At 38.4% G+C, this 19162-nt stretch overlaps 1 protein-coding gene across 1 annotated transcript in view; it reads left to right on the top strand.

Moving 5' to 3' along the window:
- Positions 1-11760: 11760 nt before the first annotated feature.
- The window catches only part of ARMC3 (armadillo repeat containing 3), a gene marked incomplete at both ends in the record, with an annotated part of 56637 nt that continues 49235 nt past the window's right edge, over positions 11761-19162 (top strand). Inside the window, 2 exons of the mRNA XM_082480052.1 lie at positions 11761-11808; positions 19029-19146. Of these exons, the coding sequence (XP_082336178.1) occupies positions 11761-11808; positions 19029-19146 (166 nt within the window). The remainder of the gene's footprint in view (positions 11809-19028; positions 19147-19162) is intronic.

Here is a 19162-nt window from a genome sequence, read left to right as displayed (position 1 = left end):
CGCCAACGTCCCGCCGCCGGTGGTGCTCCGGCAGAGGTTTGCCTGCACCTTCCTTGGAGTCCCCAGCATGTTTTACCCGTTAGCTCCCAAGAACAGAAGGCTTTTTGAGCTTGTTTGTTTGTTTGTTTTTTCATTAATGCACTGAGAAGAGACAGTGAAACAGGAACAAGAGAAAAAAAAACAGCAAGGCATGAGCATAGCAACTTTCAATTTTTAGACAGACTGTACACATCATTACTTTTCAGAAGTGCTCAGTGTTCTTTGGGTGAGGAGGTAGGCTTTTCCTTTAGTTTTGAGAAATAACTGATTTACTTTTTTCATTGCTACCCCAGCCCATCAGTCCTAATGCCTGAATGCTTCCCTCCAAGGCTTGTTACGAGCACTTTGGAGGTGGGATAAACTGTGGAGAAATGGACTCATGCACGCTCAACCACTCTCCAAGGCCTTTGGAAATTCATAATAAACGAACACGCTTGAAGCTGCTACCCAGGGTCAGGGGGGAAAGGCCAGGGAAGGGAAGAGGAGGCGGCGGCAGCGGCGGGCCCGGCAGGCCCAGCCTCCCCCTCAGGCTCCCCTCAGGCGGGCCCGGCCCGCCCTGCCGCCTGCCTCACCTTCCCGCCCGCTCCGCCGCGCGGCAGCTGGCGCATGCGCCGCGGGCGTCTCCTAGCAACTGGAGAAACACCGGTGCGGGCCGCTGCTGCGTGATCGCCCCCGGGCGGCGCGGCCGGTGAGTGAGCCGGGGGGGGCGGCGGCAATCCTGGGACGGGCGAGGGGAAGGGGGTGGTGGGTCGGGGGCTGTCAGCTGCAAGTCAGCAGAAATACACCGTATCCTGGTAGCTGGCGGGTTGCCGGTCGGAGTGGCGGTGGGAGGGCGGCGGTGCCCGGCCGGTGCGGCGGAAGGCGGTCGTTAGAGCCCGCTGTCGCCGGGTCGGCGGGCCCCGGTGGGAGCCTCGGCTCCTGAGGGGTTCAGTTCCTCAGGGCTCTATCGGTGGACTGAGGGCCAGGCGGCTGGAGACTTTAAAAAGTCACGAATCGAAATTAAAAATATTAAAAAAAATATATTTTTAAAGGCATATGTTGAAGTTTCCTCTAACCACAACCAAAAAAAAACCCTAAAAACTTGCTGCCTGCTTAATAACAGCACCTACACCTTTAAGAAAAGCAGGGGCAATTGCAAGATTTATAATACAATTGTAAGATTTGATAACAGCTGAAGTATATCAGAGTGAACATAAATAACATTTAAAACCAGGCAGAGCAAATCTTGCACTTAGGGGGCTCCCGAGGCTATTTCCTACAAGAAACTGGGAGCTACAGAATTGGTGCCAGCAAAGGTGGGGAGAGACATGGGTGGACTACTTCAGCAAAGGGTCGCTGAGACCAGTATTTTTAGATGTGAACTGCAGTGGACCCGCCCTAAGGAAACTTGTATGGTAGAGGAAAATAATTTTATTTAAAAGTCTGGGTAGGTAATGCGAGCAAAGAAAGAACAGTGCACTACAGATAAGATATATAGAATTTATGTGTGATAGTAACATGAAAGGTACGAGACCTAAAATTGTATGTATAATAGATGAGAAGGGAAAAAAAAAAAGAACAAAATTTTAAATACAGAAGTTTTATCATGGAGAATACTAGCAGGTGATTGGGCTGTTAGGGAGGGACTCTCACCTAATTTATTGATGTTTCAAAGGTTTTGGGGCATCTGCAGACAGAAATTTTAAAACAAAGTATAGATTTGCTGTCAGAGGAGCAGAATCTGTAGAACAGAGCTCTTCTTTTATAATCTTATTGCTAATCTGAAATGATCATCTATATAAGGTAGTCTGATCCTGTATTACCTTAACCTATGCAAGACAAACACATCAGGTTTCCGTTGTTCATTGACCATGAGCAAACTCGCTTTCTCACCTTTATTGATGGGAGCAACATTTTTTCTTTTTAATTTCATGTGATTTTTTTGACTTTTATCATGCAGCCATTTTCTGGTTAGCTAATGCTAACACGATGAATGCCAAGATGGGCTTGTATGTCCTATAGTTCCTACTTTTGTTTGCAAACCTGCTACTTGTATTTTTTCCTAAACGGTAACAATTTTTTTTTTTAATTGTTAACATATTAAAGCCTGGTGAATGAGCAGTTATAATTAAATGATGGGGCACAACCCTTGCAGTTTGATGTAACCATAAAAGTCATGAATGCGGTAGTAATACAGCTGAGGTATTTCTAGTGTCGATGATGAAGTACAAGTACAATTTTGTACAAGGCAGGAGAGGCTTCATCTGGGATGCTGCATTCAGCTGTCGTCATCCATGTTTCCAAGAGGTTGACTTAAAAAAGGCTTATGAGGGTGACGTGGGGAACGGAGAATCATTTTTTGCAGGAAAGATTTCTAACGAAATGAAAACTGAGTGGGGATATGTTTGTTATCTTCAAATATATTCTGATTCTCTATATGTAAATATATATAGGGTATATATAATGTACTATATAGTATGTATAGAATATAGTAAATATATCTTGTCTAGTATAACTATTTAGTATAAATTAGCAAAGACAGTAATTGACAAAAGTTTGAATATGACACAAATACAGTAGACTGGTCATGAATAAATGTAAATTAAAAATTAAAAAAGGTCCTTGGCTGTCTGAGCAATCAGCTGGTGAAACAGCTTTTTAACAGGAGAAGTGGGAGCAAAATACCTAACAGTTTTTAAGATGCAGCATGATAGGTATCTGGTGGGATTAACGTGATGCGGTGGCTGTGACAGGGGAGGGGAATGAATCTGATCATTCAGAATGTCCCTTTCAGCCCGATATCCCTGTGAAACTGGCAGAAGGAGGCATTAATTTTAAGGCATGTAGATTCGCACAGCTGGCTAAAAACTTCAGAGTGTCTTTAATTTTTTACTAGTGTTTAAAATGTCTTTCTTCCTCAGGCAGACCATCTTGACTTCTGTATGAAAAGTGGCCTGCTACTATTGCTCACACAGTGGTTGGGTAACTACTCTTTCTCATTTGTTTTAGATTAAGTCAGTTTTTCTTTAGTCTCTTTCCCATGGGACGAGGGATTTCACTATGCATCTCAGTGACACATTTAAAATCACACACATAATTCCTAAGAACCTCCTTCCTTCAGGTTGTCACAGCTTAGATTCTCCAAGGATAGATCCTAGGTCTGCTGTCATTTAGTATGTTAATTGTAATTTGGGAATGAGCAATAACATAGAGAAATCAAAATTTTCTGGTGAGATAAAATTATTTATGTTAAGACTAAAGAAGACTGCTAGAAACTTCTGAGAGCTTTTCTGCTCAGTTTGGTGAACTGGTAACACCGTGACAAATAAAATTCATCATTGATGAAACCAATGTAATTTCACTGTCGGAAATATTTGGCACAACTTCAGTAGTGAACCTAAATTAATTGTGATCAACTGGGAAAATGAGCTGTTTCCCATATGTAAATAGCTTAGTGAAAATCTTCACTGAGGAAATTTGGTAAAAATTAGTACCCCAAAAGTTATAATGTCACTGGAATAAATCAGTAGTGTTCTAGAATTGGTTATGGTATTTCAGGTTTGGTTCATCATATCTGAGAAAGATTCAACAGTCACAGAGGGACTCTGAGACAAGAAACATACATGTCTGGAAAAGCTAGATGGAAAAAATAATTAAGGCAGCTTAGAAAGGTGATAAATCAGAATGTACAGGGACTTATAAAAGAAAGTAGAAAAGATCAAGTCAGGACATCTTTTAACTTAAGTTGTAATATAAGAACAAGGGGATATTGTGTTGAATAAGACATTTAAACTGTTTACATTTTTTTTTTTAATCTAAAGAGTAGTTCTTTATACAGTACACTTGACAATTGGACTTGTGCTGTAGCATGTCAGACTAAAAATAAAGAGTAAAAGGATTAAGCATTTATGTGGACAGTAAAAATAGCTACTATTGTTAGGAAGAACATAAAAACTTCAGGAGATCGAAACCTACGTACTTTAGGGAAATAAAAAACCTGTAACAGATGGAGGAAATTTGACTTTTGGGATTGGTTTCATGCATTTATCAGAAGCATTTGGCTCTTACCACTCTGTAGGCAGGATACTGATCTGCCATGGAAGACTGGTCTTACTCATTGAAGGACGCTTTTTGTGCTGAGGCCTCTTAATTGTTCTGTGATTAGGAAAGAATACTATCACGTACTTCAGTTCCCATTACTTCTTTTTATTAACATTCAGACATCATCTTTTACACTGTACACATTGGAAAATACATTCTGCTTCTACAGCTTAGGACCTTAACATGACTGACACTCCTGACTTAGCACACCTCTTACTAGGGGTACCAAGCTGTTCAGCTTCAGAAAACAGCGGTATGGTCCTTGGGCAGTGTGAAAAAAGGTGCTGCTGTAAATCAGAGGCTGTACATGAGTCAAAATTTTATTGCAAATCTTGTATGTTTTCACAGCATCAGGTTGTGGAATCAAATACCTGAGAATCTTGGCATTTGTTAAAAATCTAGGCATGTACCCTTGGGCTTTTGAAAGTAACACTCAGCTGAATGTCAATGTGATATCAGAATGCAAATAAAAAGTATCAATGTATCTGCAAAGTTCTGAGATCTTAAATAGATAATTATATTATTTTTTAGCTCACCTGAAATCCCCACCTTTTCTCTCTCATAGCTATTTCCTCAACCTGGCATCTAACTACAAACTTGTTTTGTTTTTAATTGTTTGGCTGCAGAGTACTTCACTCTGGATCTCTGTTTTTTTTTTGTGATTTTTTTGTTCTGTGTGTGTATGATTTCTAAATGCTCATATCATTTGAAAAAAAAAAAAGAATTTTTAAGTGAACTCTCAGAATGATCAGGGTATATTTAGTCTTGGGGTTTTTTCTGCAGTGGGATGAATTTTGTCCACCTGAATCAAAATAGAAAATACTGTCTTGTGTCTAGGAACAGATTCTAGTTAAGTTTGGTTAGTTAAGACCTGTTGCACAGTAGCTGATTCTTGACTTAATCCTGATCATTTTTTTGCCTAACATACACATGGACACAGATAAAACAGTAGGCAGATTCCAAGGTCTTGACTTAATTGGTCTCATATAATGTATTATTTTCATGCAGCATGTATCTTCAGGAGCTGAATATTAAATTGGACCTGTTATCTCTTTTTAACTCTCTTCTCCTATGAAGCTGAGTTTTTTATAGTGTATTAATGCTTGCACTGGCATTACAACACTGAGCGAAGGGATTCTGCTGATCCATATTTAAGGAGTATGACAGAAGAAAGCTGGAAGAACAATTTGGAAGAAAGAAGGAACATTCAAGGTTATTCCATATTGTTCTCTTAATTATGACAAAGCTACCTGAGAATGTCGAGGAGGATATTTAAGCTGGCATACAAAGCACATACTAGTTTATGGACCTAAGAAACGAGTGAGATTGTCTGCTAATGCTATGAATATAATTTTAGTATCTTCCTTTTGATTGCATTGGAAGGCAGCAGATCTAGAGTGTCGATACAGAAATCAGTTAAAATAATGAATGAAGATGACGAATTTATAGGCAATTTTCACTGTTACCACGGAAAAAAGATTTTAATTTCTGTGAGACAAGAAGAAACAGCAAGACTTCACTTAAACTGGCTAGACTAAATTGAGATTACGTAATTATCACTTGGAAGGCAAAAAGAATCTCACTTGTGCATCATTTTTGGGAAGAACTTGAAAATCATGGCCAAGTTGTAACAGAGCTTCAGACTGTCTTAAAGCATGGGACAGTTAATTTGCAAAGTGGAACATGTAATAGAGAACTGGTTAGAAGCTGTTCTTAAATCCTTCTCTCTGCACTGCTTTTCCATAGGAATAATTGCTCTCAGAAGAGACCTTTGATTCCTTGACTAAGAGGTAAGTTCCACAGCTGAGTGTGTCTTTGACATTTTCCTGTTCTTTGTCTCAGTCTCAGTAACATTCAGTATGTGCAGGGTGTTACGTTGTTGAGTCAATTATTTAAGGTTTTTAGAAAACAGAAGATGCAAATGGAACAGGTAATGTTTTCTAAATGCGTTGTCTGACTTAAAACCATTAAATATCATGGTCTTTAAGTGTATGGAACAGGAGTCTCTTAGTATAAGTATACACTCCATACTGTAAAGGAAGTGTTCATAAGATTTCAGTATTTTGAAAAGAAAAAACACCATAAGACTTTCCTCATATTTTAAAATATGATTTATAGACTCTTTTTTTTTGTTAACAGCTTACTTGCTATCCATCATCTTGTATTAAAAAAAAAGAAAAAAAAAGAAAAAGTGTAGTGGCTAGAAATAAGTGGACATCTCAGGTTTGCAATCTAAGAAACTGTTCACGCTGAGCAGAGAGGTTCCTAGAGCAAGACAATAAAATGCAGTAAGTACAGGGATCATGGCCATCATTATTTTACTTGTACTAGTACTTGGAATCTGCTCCTCTGGGCAGGCATCTGCAACAAATCTTTCAAAAATTAAATAAATCTTCCTTATTTTATTTGACATGGCAGAGATTCCAGTTCCTGATATAATAGCCAAGAGGTTATAGGGTTCCACTTTTGAACTAAAAAGTCCATATTTGTGATGTTCTTCACAATCATTTTCCACTTACAGGCAAGAGTTCTGGTCACAGAGATGTTACTGGAGATGGGCCTATTCCTTCAGCCACTTTTAAAAAGACAAAGTGGCTGTGTTTTGTCATATGCCTGGTTCTGCTAATGTTCAGTCTACTGTGATAGTATTTGCCAGACCTAGCCTGGCGTGTGGATTCACATGGAGAAACGGGGTAGTAGTGTTTATCTCACTAGCTTTAAATGTCAATGTAAATGTCAATACATGAGGTAGAAACGCTAAACTCTGGGTTTGGTCCAAGGAAAAAGTAGTTATTTTTAAGGTGCAATTCTGTTTTAGATACCTACTTTAGGATTAATTGCCTGAAGAGCTATTGAATATGTTGACTAGATCTCCATCTATTATCAGGGAGAGTGATGAACTTAAGTACTGATATCTAATTTAGTTTAGTGGACACTACTCATAATTTTTGGATACTGGTTCAACTTGAGATAATTACACTGGGGTAGTTCTGGTCCTATGGGAAAGTTGGAGGCCCTAATGAAGTTCAGACTGAAACAGGGAAGTACCTGCTGAGCGTAGGCACGAAGAATAGCCAGAGCTGAGGGAGAGTGTTGAGGATTGTAGTTTTGGAGTGAGGATGTAGTTAGATATAATGACTATCCTGCTGGCTGAGAGACAGCACCTGGTTAGACTGCTGCACTAAAACTGGGTAGTAGCAAAGTAAAGCAGGCTAATTTGTCTACCACTGAAAGCAATAAATTCCAGGTGAAGGACAGGAAGTAACATAGAATGATAACTTCATAGATTTCTTGACTATGCATTGGCTACATCTGTTATGTCAACGTCTTTTATTACCTCTAGCTCTACATGATTTAAAACAATCAACCCTTTAATCTTGAAAACCATATGTGGAAAAAGTATGCTCCTATGATTTTAGAAACCTACAGAAAATGAAGTAAAGCATATTACTCAAATGAAAATATTCTTTACTTTGTCTTTAAAATTTAGAATCATAGAATTGTTTTGGTTGGAAAAGACCTTTAAGATCATCAAGTCCAACCATCAACCTAACACCATGTCCCTAAGCACCACATCTACCCATCTTTTAAATACCTCCAGGGATGGTGACTCCACCACTTCCCTGGGCAGCCTGTTCCAATGCTTGACAGCCCTTTTGGTGAAGAACTTTTCCCTAATATCCAATATAAACCTTCCCCTGGTGCAACTTGAGGCTGTTTCCTCTTGTCCTATCGCTTGTTACTTGGCAGAAGAGATTGACCCCCGCCTTGCTACAACCTCCTCTCAGGTAGTTGTACGGAGCAATAAGGTCTCCCCTCAGCTGCTTTTTCTCCAGGCTAACCACCCCCAGTTCCCTCAGCCGCTCCTCATAAGACTTGTGCTCTAGACCCCTCACCAGTTTCGTTGCTTTTCCATAGACATGCTCCAGCACCTCAATGTCTTTCTTGTAGTGAGGGGACCAAAACTGAACACAGTATTCCAGGTGGGGCCTCACCAGTGCTGAGTACAGGGGGACGATCACTTCCCTAGTCCTGCTGGCCACGCTATATTGGATACAGGCCAGACTGCTGTTGGCCTTCTTGGTCACCTGGGCACACTGCTGGCTCATATTCAGCCAGGTGTTGACCAACACCCCCGGGTCCTCTTCTGCCAGGCAGCTTTCCACTGCTTCCCCATGCCTGTAGTGCTGCATGGGGTTGTTGTGACCCATGTGCAGGACCTGGCACTTGGCCTTGTTGAACCTCATACCATTGACCTCGGCCCATCGATCCAGCCTGTCCAGATCCCTCTGTAGAGCCTTCCTACCCTCAGACAGATCAACTCTCCTGCCCAGCTTGGTGTTGTCTGCAAACTTACTGAGGGTGCACTCAATCCCCTTGTCCAGGTCATTGATAAGGATATTAAAGAGAACTGGCCCCAATACTGAGCCCTGTGGAACACCACTTGTGAGCGGCCGCCAACTGGATTTAACTCCATTCACCACCACTCTTTGGGCCCGGCCTTCCAGACAGTTTTTTACCCAGCAAAGCGTATACCTGTCCAAGCCATGAGCAGCCAGTTTCTCCAGGAATTAATTAGTGTAATTAATTACACTTAATTGATAGTGAATAGAGACCTAGTTTTTAAAAGAATTTTTTCAGATAACGTAGACCCAGCATTTAATCACATTTAAAAATCTAAATCCTGCTACAATTTTTTCTGAATTCTAGCTATTTAGACTAGTAAACTGAGAATCAAAGATACGCGTACTGTAAACCTACTGAGAAAAAGACAACATGCAGTTAGCATGGAGAGACAGGGATTTGAATAAGAAGTTCTTTTATGGGTCAGTAGCCTTTCAATACCTGTACACATTGATTGTCTGCGATAATTAAAATTCAATGTAGAAGACACATTTTTAATTATCAGTAGGCCAAAGAATTCTACGTGTGTCATTGCCTCAAGTCAGGGAATGACCGCTGAATACAGAGAGCTTTATGGGAACAAAGCTAACACCAACGTTTGATGGCAGAATGCATTGAAATCCAGAATAGTAACTGCAGCAAAGAAACAGACTGAGGGGCACGATCCGCAATAAAGTAATTGTTCTGTTCTCTGTGCTTGTTGCTACAGATCATACTGCTTTTTAATATTGCCAAGGAACCAAATATTTCTGGACATGTAGGAAAATGTATAAGTTTCTCAAAAATACTGTCAGAGATTGGATATATTTATACAGTGTGAAGAAATATTTACGATTAAAGGCTTTAGATATTCACAGTCTTGGAATATGTATAATTTTTTGAACCTGTGAACATTAATTGTACAACATTATAAGTACTTTTACATGAAATAGCTTTTAAAATTGTTTGGTTTAAACCTAATTAAAATCATTCAGGATTAAAGTTGCTTTTTATGACTTTAGTTTAATTTATATCTGAAATGCATTGAGCTGAACTGAGTAATTCTAAATAAGCGCCCATATCTCCATACCAGGATTTAACACAATTTAAATAACCCACATATCCTGAATGTCCTTCTAAATCTGATTCTTGTATGTGTATGCTTACTTTCTACAGTGACTGCATAAATCAGAAGGTAGTATGTCCATCATTTTTGTTGAATATACTGTCAGTAATTTGTCCTTATGCTTTCTCTTCTATAAGTTACTTTCTCTGTAGCCAAAGCTGCACTTTCTGAAACACTGAATTCTAGTGTGTATATGTGTTCATACGTACACATGTTCCTACGGTGTGTGTTTGTATGTGTGTATGCACAAGGGTAAAGCAGATTGGAGTTGAAGAATCTTTGATTGTATGGGTCTTCCTCTCAAAACTATAATTAGTGACCTGCCTATGAAGTTTTAAATTTCAGATCCATTTTTGGGATGTGCTTATCAACTGGTTTCAATACTGCTGTGTTACAATTAATTTGAGAGGCCAGTGGAGGAACAATACCTGAAAAAAATCAGAGGATTCAAGAAGAGCTCCAAATGTTTGTTGAACACAGCAAACAATAGCCCTAACGTTTCTAAACAGCCAGGCTGTGGCTCATATGGCACTAGAAAATAACTTTTTATACCTGACAGCCACAGGGAGGCTGTCAGGATAGTCCTGGCCGAGGGTGAATGTGTGGTTTCCCTTTGAGAACTAGCTGAGGAGTTACTAAGGGGTACTAACAGTGCACATTTCACTTTTATGCAGTGTTAAAACAAACCTAAGTTTGGCATAACTTGGGTTATGTTCTATGCATAGCTAGTGCTAGTGGGTCGCATTGCTCTTTACTTTTGCCTGTAGCTTAGCTGGAAGGCTCTGCTGAAGTTTTGCAAGCCACATGAAATTAGGTCCACATGAGGTATTACATCCATATGCTTCAGAAGCTATTAGATGCAGCTGAGAAGGTCTTCCTGGTTCATATGCACATGTGCTAATGCAAAAAAAGCAGAAGGCAGAAGCTGGACTTGGTGTAAATAGATGTAACTTTTTTAAATCAGTGAAATTTGTACTGTGCAGAGCAGTTTCTTGATACCTGCAAACCTGATTTTTGTCTTCTGTGAAATAGGAACTGAGGATTCAAATTGAACTTGAACCACGTTTTCAAGGTAGAACTTAATTGTACATTCTGCAGTTGTATAGAACGTTTGCCAGCATAGAATGTATAGACAAATATGGGGAAATAGCCTTATAGGACCTTCAAGTTCATATATGATTTATGGATTGTGGTAGGTTGACCTTGGCTGGACACCAGGTGCCCACCAAGCTGCTCTATCATGCCCCTGCTCAGTGGACAGGGAGTGGGGGGAGAAAATAAGATGGAAAAACACCCTTGTGGGTCAAGATAAAGCCAGTTTAATAAAGCAAAAGCAAAGGCTATGTGCGGAAGCAAAGGAAAACAAAAGATTTATTCTCTACTTCCCATGGGCAGGCAATGTCCAGACACTTCCAGGAAGCAGGGCTTCAGTATGTGTAACAGTTGCTCCACAAGACAAATGTCGTAAATAACAAATGCCTCCCCCCCCTCTCGCCCCCCCCTTACTTTTATGGCTGAGCAGACATCATATGGAATGATATGGAATATCCCTTTGGTTAGTTGGGGTCAGCTGCCCTGGCTGTGTCCCTCCCAAGATCTTGCCCACCCCCAGCCTACTGGTGAGGGAGGCAATGTTGGAGAGACAGCCTTGATGCTGTGTGCGCACTGCTCAGCAGTAGCCAAAACTCTGGTGTGTTACCAACAACACCTTTCTAGCTACCAATACAAAGCACAGCGCTATGAGGGCTGCTACAGGGAAAATTAACTCCACCTCAGCCAGACTCAATATATAGATGCAGATAAAACTAACTTACAGAAAAGCATGTCCTATGTGTTTGTACCACATTACAACTTGAGCTTGTGATGTCTCACATCTTTTGTTTTAGTTATGTATTTTGTTGACAGGTGTATTTTACCAAATGTATTCAAATGTTACAAAGTTTGTTTTGTTTATAAGGGACAATTTTGTGTATAGAGATTACTATGTCAAAGAAATCTTCAAACTGATTAGCTGGGTCAAATGAATGAGTTTATTTTACAAGCTTTTCTAAATCACCGATAAACTGATTCCTAAAACACAGAAGGGATTTTGTTTGTCTGCTTTTATTTTTTTGTTTTGTTTTGTTTTTAGAATGGGTAAAAAAGTAAAGAAGGAAGTAGAGCCTCCACCCAAGGATGTGGTAAGTTTATAAACTGCTATGTGCTATAAAATAAGCATTACACAATTATAGGTCCAGCTCTACCATCCTTCCATAGTTCCATACTCTCCTAGGTTACCCACATTATTCTAAAAATGTCTTTTAAAGATGATTCTGTTTCTGCTTTTCTTGGACAGCATACAAACCAGAGTGACTGGGCATGTGTAGTTCTCTGTGGAGATTGTTGTCTTTGGCAGGCTTTGCAAATAATAATGTATGTATGAAACAATCCAGGCTTTTTTTTTTTTTTAAGAACAATATTAGCTTTCCATTTGTAAAAATCAAAGGAGAAAGGAGAAGAGCGATCTGAAATCTGCCTGTCTTTTCAACTGTGGGGACGTTTCCTTTCTTTAAGGATGAAAGAGTTAAGATGGATCTACAGAGTTTTTTACTGAATACAGAATTTTACAGATATTTTGAATATGTATACAGTGTGTTTATATATAGGTATATATATACAGTATTTTTTATATCTATAATATACTGCATATAGTACTATGTATTCTGGATCTTTTGCAAAGATATACAGTCTTTAGCATCACTTCAGGTTTTTCTGGTATCATTGGCAGTTCACAGTGAGAAGTACAAGAGCTGAAGCCAAATATGGGATAATGGTGGTAATATGACTTTTTTCAAAAGGTGGAGATTAAGGGTCTCACACTAGCACACTTTTCAAGAGTTTCTATAAATTCACAAGGTTCAAAGATATCCCCCCCCTCAAAAAAAAGAAAAAAAGATAGAGGTTCAAAATATAGGTATTTTTAAAGTTTCATATAAATTCTGTGATGGGTAATAACTAAGTTAATGAAAATCAGGACCTCAACAAGTCGCACAGAGGAGCATGAAACTAAATGGAAAATTTGGTACACTGTTTTAAAAAAACAATAGGTTTGTCTGTAAGGAGTGATAGTACTGCAAGAGCTTTTTCAAAGGTCATAGAAAAGTTGATCAGCAAAAACTACATCACAATTTCAATATTAAATAAGCATAAATAATTTTGACTAAGACAGTAATATCCGATAGCCATGATGTCACTGAGGCATAGCAATTGATACCAGGTTTTGTCCAACTGTTCTGTGGCAAGATGAATATTACAAACATAATTCCTAAGCTTCAATCAATAATAAATCCTTATGAAAGGAGACTTGACATAAAACTTCAGCATGAGAGGATAAATCAATCTGAAGCCATTTCTGTATGGAATAACCTAGAAAACCATGAGGAGACACAAAGAAGGTGTATGTGGATAGGACTAATTAAAACAGGCCTGAAGAATTAAAACTAGGTATCTTTGCAGTTTAAGAAAAAAAAATTGAAAGGCACGACAGTAGATTTAAGGCACACAAATGAGCTAACCCCCTCCAAAGTAATAATTGACTTTTTGTGTAAATATCTAGAAAGTCACTAGAGGCAGCACCACAATTTCTAGATCCAAAAGACACCATTAGAGTTTCTGGAGAAAAGCATGATACAGCCTACTAACTACTACAATAAACTGAATAATGTTAGAAAAGGTATTCAACAACTGAAAAAAAATTACAGAAAAGGTGAATAAAACTATTAAAAAGGAAAGAACTGGAAAGAGTGAAGTCCAGATGGCATCTGCAGTTTTTGGCTTAGTTTTTACCCTTATTGTACTTCAGGTTAGCATATCTCTTCTAGCAGTTCTATCAGGAGAAAAAAACTTGAATGTTGCATAGCAAAAGAGTATTAAATATGAAATTAGATCATTGATTAGTTGTAACTATCAACCAAGAAAATCTTTTATCGATGAGAATATTGTTAATAGCGATCATGTAAAATTAAATCTTAAAACTTTAAATTTCACCTGGATATTTCAGATGGCAGGAAATGAGACACAGACAAAATAAAAGATGTGTTAGCCTTTATCTTCTGATTGATAATCTGCTTATGAAAATGTCAAGTCCGAGAAAAGAAGCCTTGAGATAATGAGGACAGGCTTATAAAAGGGGGCCTTTGTGCATCTGGAATGCTCTGAGAATATATGGTACTGCAGATGACCACTAATTTTTATAGATTTCTAGGAATAGGTGGGAAACATATCTCTTAGCCTAGTCACTGCTTATATGGTTCAGAAGGCATTCTGAGGACTCTGTTTTCCCTGCCTTTCATAATTTGTCTTTTGTTATTATCTGTTCTGAGAATTGGGCTTCTCCAGGAAAAATATTGCTTTAAGCCTCTGTCTCTATATGGATGACCTTAGACAGTAATTCAGGCAGATAAAATATACTAGCTTTGACATAGATTGATAGGAACTTTTCCTATGATAATTTCATTAAGTGTGGTCTAGACAATATTAGTATTTGATCATCAGCTAGGGCATAGACCTTAAAAGGGAAACCTAAGATTACCACTAGAGAAAATACTGGAAGAAAGCTGAGTATTTTTGAAAATGGCTTCATTCACAACAGTGATGTTAGAAAGGTGGAATAGATGAAGTGGCAATGCCAAGTCCTGAAATTCAGTCTCCACAGAAAAACCTTCTTTTTAGCAATTAATGCCTAAATATTAATTTGACTTGACTTTAGTAAGGCTTTCACCAGTCTCTTATAGCATCCTCATAGATAGACAAACTGATGAAGTACAGACAAGATAAACAGACAGTGTAAATGAACTGAAAACTCGCTGAACTGCCAGACTCAGAGGGTTGTGATCAGCAGCATGAGGTCCAGCTAGAGATCAGGCTGTAGTGTTGTGCCTCAGGGGTTGATCCTAGGAACAGTACTGTTTAACCTCTTCATGAGTGACCTGAATGACGGGACAGAGTGCGCCCTCAGCAATTTTGCAGAAAATACCAAATTGAGAGGAGCGCTTCACAGATCAGATGGTTGCGCAGCCATTCAGACAGACCTCAACAAACGAGGGAAACAGGAAAATGGGAATTTCATTAAGTTCAGTAAAGGGAAATGCCAAGTCCTGCACCTGGGGGAGGAATAACCAATACAGACTGGGTGATGACCAGCTGGAAGGCAGCTTTAGAGGAAAGGATCTGGTGATTCTGATGGACGTGCACCAGCAATATGCACTTGGGGGAAAGAAAGCTAACAAAATCCGGGGTTGCATTAGTCAGAGTGTTGCCAGCAACTTGAGAGAGGGGACTATTGTCTTCCACTCAACAGTGGTGAGTGAGACCATGCCTGGAGTGCTGTGTCCACTTCTGGGTTCCCGAGCACGAGACATGGACTTACTGGAACAAGTCTGCCAAAGACTTGGAGCATTTGTCATATGAGGAGAGACTGAGAACTGGCACTGTCCAGTCTTGAAAGAAGGCTAGGAAGGGTCTTGTCAATGTGTATAAATACCTGATAGGAGGGAATAAAGCAATCAGACCAGACTCTTCTCAGTTATGCCCAGTGAAAGGATGAGAGGCAATGGGCACAAACTGAAACCCAGGAGGTTCCATTTAAACATTTAAAAAAAAGTCTTTTTTTACTGTAAGAATGATGGAACATGGCACAGGTTGTGCAGAGAGGTTATGCAGTTTCCATCCTTGGAGACAGACAAAATCAAGCTGTGCACCAGCCCTGAGATCTAGCTGACGCTGCTCTGATTAGGGCAATTGGATCAGATCATCACCAGAAGTGCCTTCTAACATCAGCTGTTTGTGATTCAGTGGAATATCCTGAGTTTATGTTGTTAGTATAGGACATCAGACAATGACAGAACTGAAATAATTAGCATGACCAGGTATATAGTTACTCTGTTTTTCTAGGTAAAGGAAAAGGGGTTAAGAATATCAAAGATACCAGTAATGCTTCTAAAGAGTCTATGAAAGGTGCAATGATAAAGCAGACCTGTAGTCAGTTAATTCAAATTTAAAGGATTTTTTTTTTTAAATCACAGCATTATTAAACAACAAAATAATAGCAGATAAATACATCATTCAAAAGGTGGGATTTGCATCTAAATGGGAAAACAAAAAAACCCCTTGCACTCACAAGTGAGAAGTAAAAGCACAATGTCACAATGTACCAAAATATTTTGGGAGAGAACTAGCAAGGATACAACTAGCAATAAAGCTTTTCCAAATTGACTAAAAGCAAGAGGCTTCTTAGAGGGACACTATTAGGTGATTAAAGTCATAAAAGAAAAGCAAAATGACATATTTTTGTGTCAAAAGACAAAGCTATGTAGCAAATCATTAAAACAAATGTGAAGAAATTGCCAAACTATGAATAAATGGTATTTGCCTGGGTCTTGTTACTGAAAAATAGCTAAAATCTGAAATTGTGGTACTGTTACTTGTGGTATTTAATATGCACCCTTTGTACTAGAGGAATGGAGGGTAGAAAATTTTGTTTTCAAAAAGTAATACATCAATAATTACAGAAAGTTTGTCTTCCACACAGTGTAAATTGGTAGAAATAGTTACTAAAAAAAAAAAAAGATACATGGATAAATATGATAGTAATGGGGGCAAATCAATACTACTTGTGTAGAGGAAAGTTTGGTCTCTGAAATCTATTTGAATTCTTTAGAGGAGCCAGTGAGCAAGTGGATAATGGTGTTCTCGTTGATACAGTTATTTAGCTTTTTCAAAAGATTTTAGACCAGTCTCTTCACCCACAGAAATGCTGTCAGGTAAAAAGAAAATCTTCTCCTGGCCATAATGTCTGGTTATTAAATAGAAAGCAAAGGTGAGAAAACAAATTTAAGTTCAGGTTTCATAATGGAGAGAGGTTGCCAGTGGAATGTCATGGCGTTTTATTCTGCACCCTGTGTCATGCAGCCTATCAGAATCGACGTGGATACTTTCATGAAAATGGCAGCCAGCTACTCGGTAGGCAAAAGTGAATAAATACAACATTTCAAATTCCAGAAATAAAAGACAAAACACCATGTCACTAGCAAATACATTATGCATGCACATGTTGAATACCATTAACAGTTCTGGTGTTTCCATCTCAAAAAAGTACAGTTGAACTATAGAAAAGTACTAAGAAAGACAAGAATAGACAGAGTGGCTTCTGTATTAGGAAAGATCAAAGAGAGTGGGTTTCTTCATTCCCCAAATGAAATGACTGTGAAGAGGAATATCATACAAACTTACAAAATTATGAATATACAGGGAAGGCAAATGGGTTTAATTTATTTTGCTGCTTCTTAAGATGAATGAACTGTGGAGGACAAATACAGTTAACAGGTGGTAGTTTTAAAACAAAGAAAAAGCACAACTATTTATATGACTGTTGAACTGTGATACTTGTGTCTCAGAATATTAAGGGTGGCTAAGATACAGATGGCTTCAGAAATTATGTACCAAATTAACTGGTTGAAAATTTTTCTTGGACTCTTTGAACAGAGAGGTAAAATTGCTAGCTCACCAGTTCTCTAGGTTGCAGAGTGCTGGAGTCTGGGAGGGAATATAAGCAAAGTTTAATAGCCTGCTTGCCCACACCTGTTACTGGCCTTTGTTGGAGACAGGATGCTGGGCTAGATGGGTCTTTGCTCTGACTGGAAACATATTTTGTATTACCTTCAAATTCAACTAGGTTAAGTTGATGGAAGCCAAAAAAAAAAAGAAAAACCAAACCCAAATTCTCTGCAGTTTCTAATGGCTTTGAAGTCAAATGTACACAAAAATCATGATCAAAGACATATAGAAGTTTTTGAATTATAGCTTTCTTTTTCATTTAACTTGCTTTTTTCTTAATACAAACTGAATGTTGGAAATGTTGTTGTTTATAAACCAGTTAAATGTCTGTGTTTAATTCAAGGTTGTTTGTAACTTCAGACATATTATTCTAGCAGGTAATCTGTCCTGTATGTGCTATTCAGGGAAGAATCTGCAATGATGTATGAAGATTTAGGAGCAAGTCTTGATTTAAAAAAAAATATAGGGGGAAAAAAAGGCGGGGGGAACTCTAGCTGTGCTGGCATTCTGATACGCAAAAGTCATATCCAGTTCAATGATAGTTTTGACAAACTGTGTTATTTACCAGCAAATCACTGATCTGCTCAGGGCTCTGACTTCTTAAACATTCATTGATTTCAGTGACTCTTCTTACTGTTTTTTCAGCACAAAACAGTTTCTGATAGGAAAGTGCCTATTGAATATTTCAGACAGTATTAGTGAATCTAATGTCTGCACAAATGGGTAGAGATTAGACCAATTTCACTCTGCTCATGTGCTAACCTGTCGTTAAAGCCTAGGAATTACCAATGAATTGTAGTTTATACGATTACTTGTGAACACGAGAGGCAACGAAAATGGAGCAACATAATAGCGTCTTTGGTATTAGATCAATGTAAATAAATAGCGAGATTTAAAACTCATGTCATATTTAATTTCTTGTTAAACTTCATCTGAGATCAATCTTTGTGTTTATTTTTCTCTGGAAGTCTTGTTGAAGAACAAAACGTTTTTTTAGAAGATTCCCTTGCTTAAGTGATGTTAGTCCTGAAGAGTCTATAAAGAGGGTGAAAAGCTTAAAACTTTTTAATGGATAGAATTTTCAGAAATCCTTGAGTCTTGTTGAAGAATGAAAGGTTTTTTTAGAAGATTCCCTTGCTTAAGTGATGTTAGTCCTGAAGAGTCTATAAAGAGGGTGAAAACTGCAAAATTAGTTGGAAGATTTCTTTCTGTATGAGAGGTCAGAAATGGAAATGAACACTTTGTGTCATTTCTAGCTGGATAAACAGGGATTATATCATGGAAATACTTCACCTAGTACAAGATCATGGTGAGCTAGAGAACTGAGTTGATGAAGGCACAGGAAGGGTCCTTTTATTTTTTTAAAGAAACCACTAAGTGTTAATGCCACAGAGTAATCAAATCCTCTTGCTCGTACAACACCTAAGTTCATAGGCTCTGTGCACAGCTGCTCAAAAGAAACTTCTCATATTTGGTTCTGAAGCCACAGGATGCTCTTATATGTGTAACAGAATTACAGAGTTTGTTGCCTTCAAGACTTCCTAGATGTACAGGGTTTCTCCAAAATGTTCATACAGGATAAAATCATGATTGTATTTGGAAGTCAATTATTCTTTCTTTTTTTTCAACAATGTCTCAAATTGTTATTAAAAAATTTAATTTCTCCAAGTAAATAGCAACTCATGTTAATATTTAGAACTCAAAGTAGATCTCAAACTATATTTTTTTAATGAGGTGTGAGGGTCCACTGCAGCACATGGGAAGGCTCAGTATAAATCAAACTATTCTTTCCTTTTTTTGTTTGTAGTTTGATCCTTTATTGATTGAAAGCAAAACAGCAGCAACAGTTGTGCTAATGCTTAGTTCTCCCGAAGAGGAAGTTTTGGCCAAAGCTTGTGATGCTCTGTATAAATTTGCATCAAAAGGTTAGTCTTTTTGCAA

This window comes from Vanellus vanellus (genome assembly GCF_965231255.1).
Source record: "Vanellus vanellus genome assembly, chromosome: 2".
In the NCBI taxonomy this organism is placed as follows: Eukaryota; Metazoa; Chordata; class Aves; order Charadriiformes; family Charadriidae; genus Vanellus; species Vanellus vanellus.
Note: the sequence above shows the minus strand (reverse complement) of the source record. Positions and strands in the feature narration are given on the sequence as shown.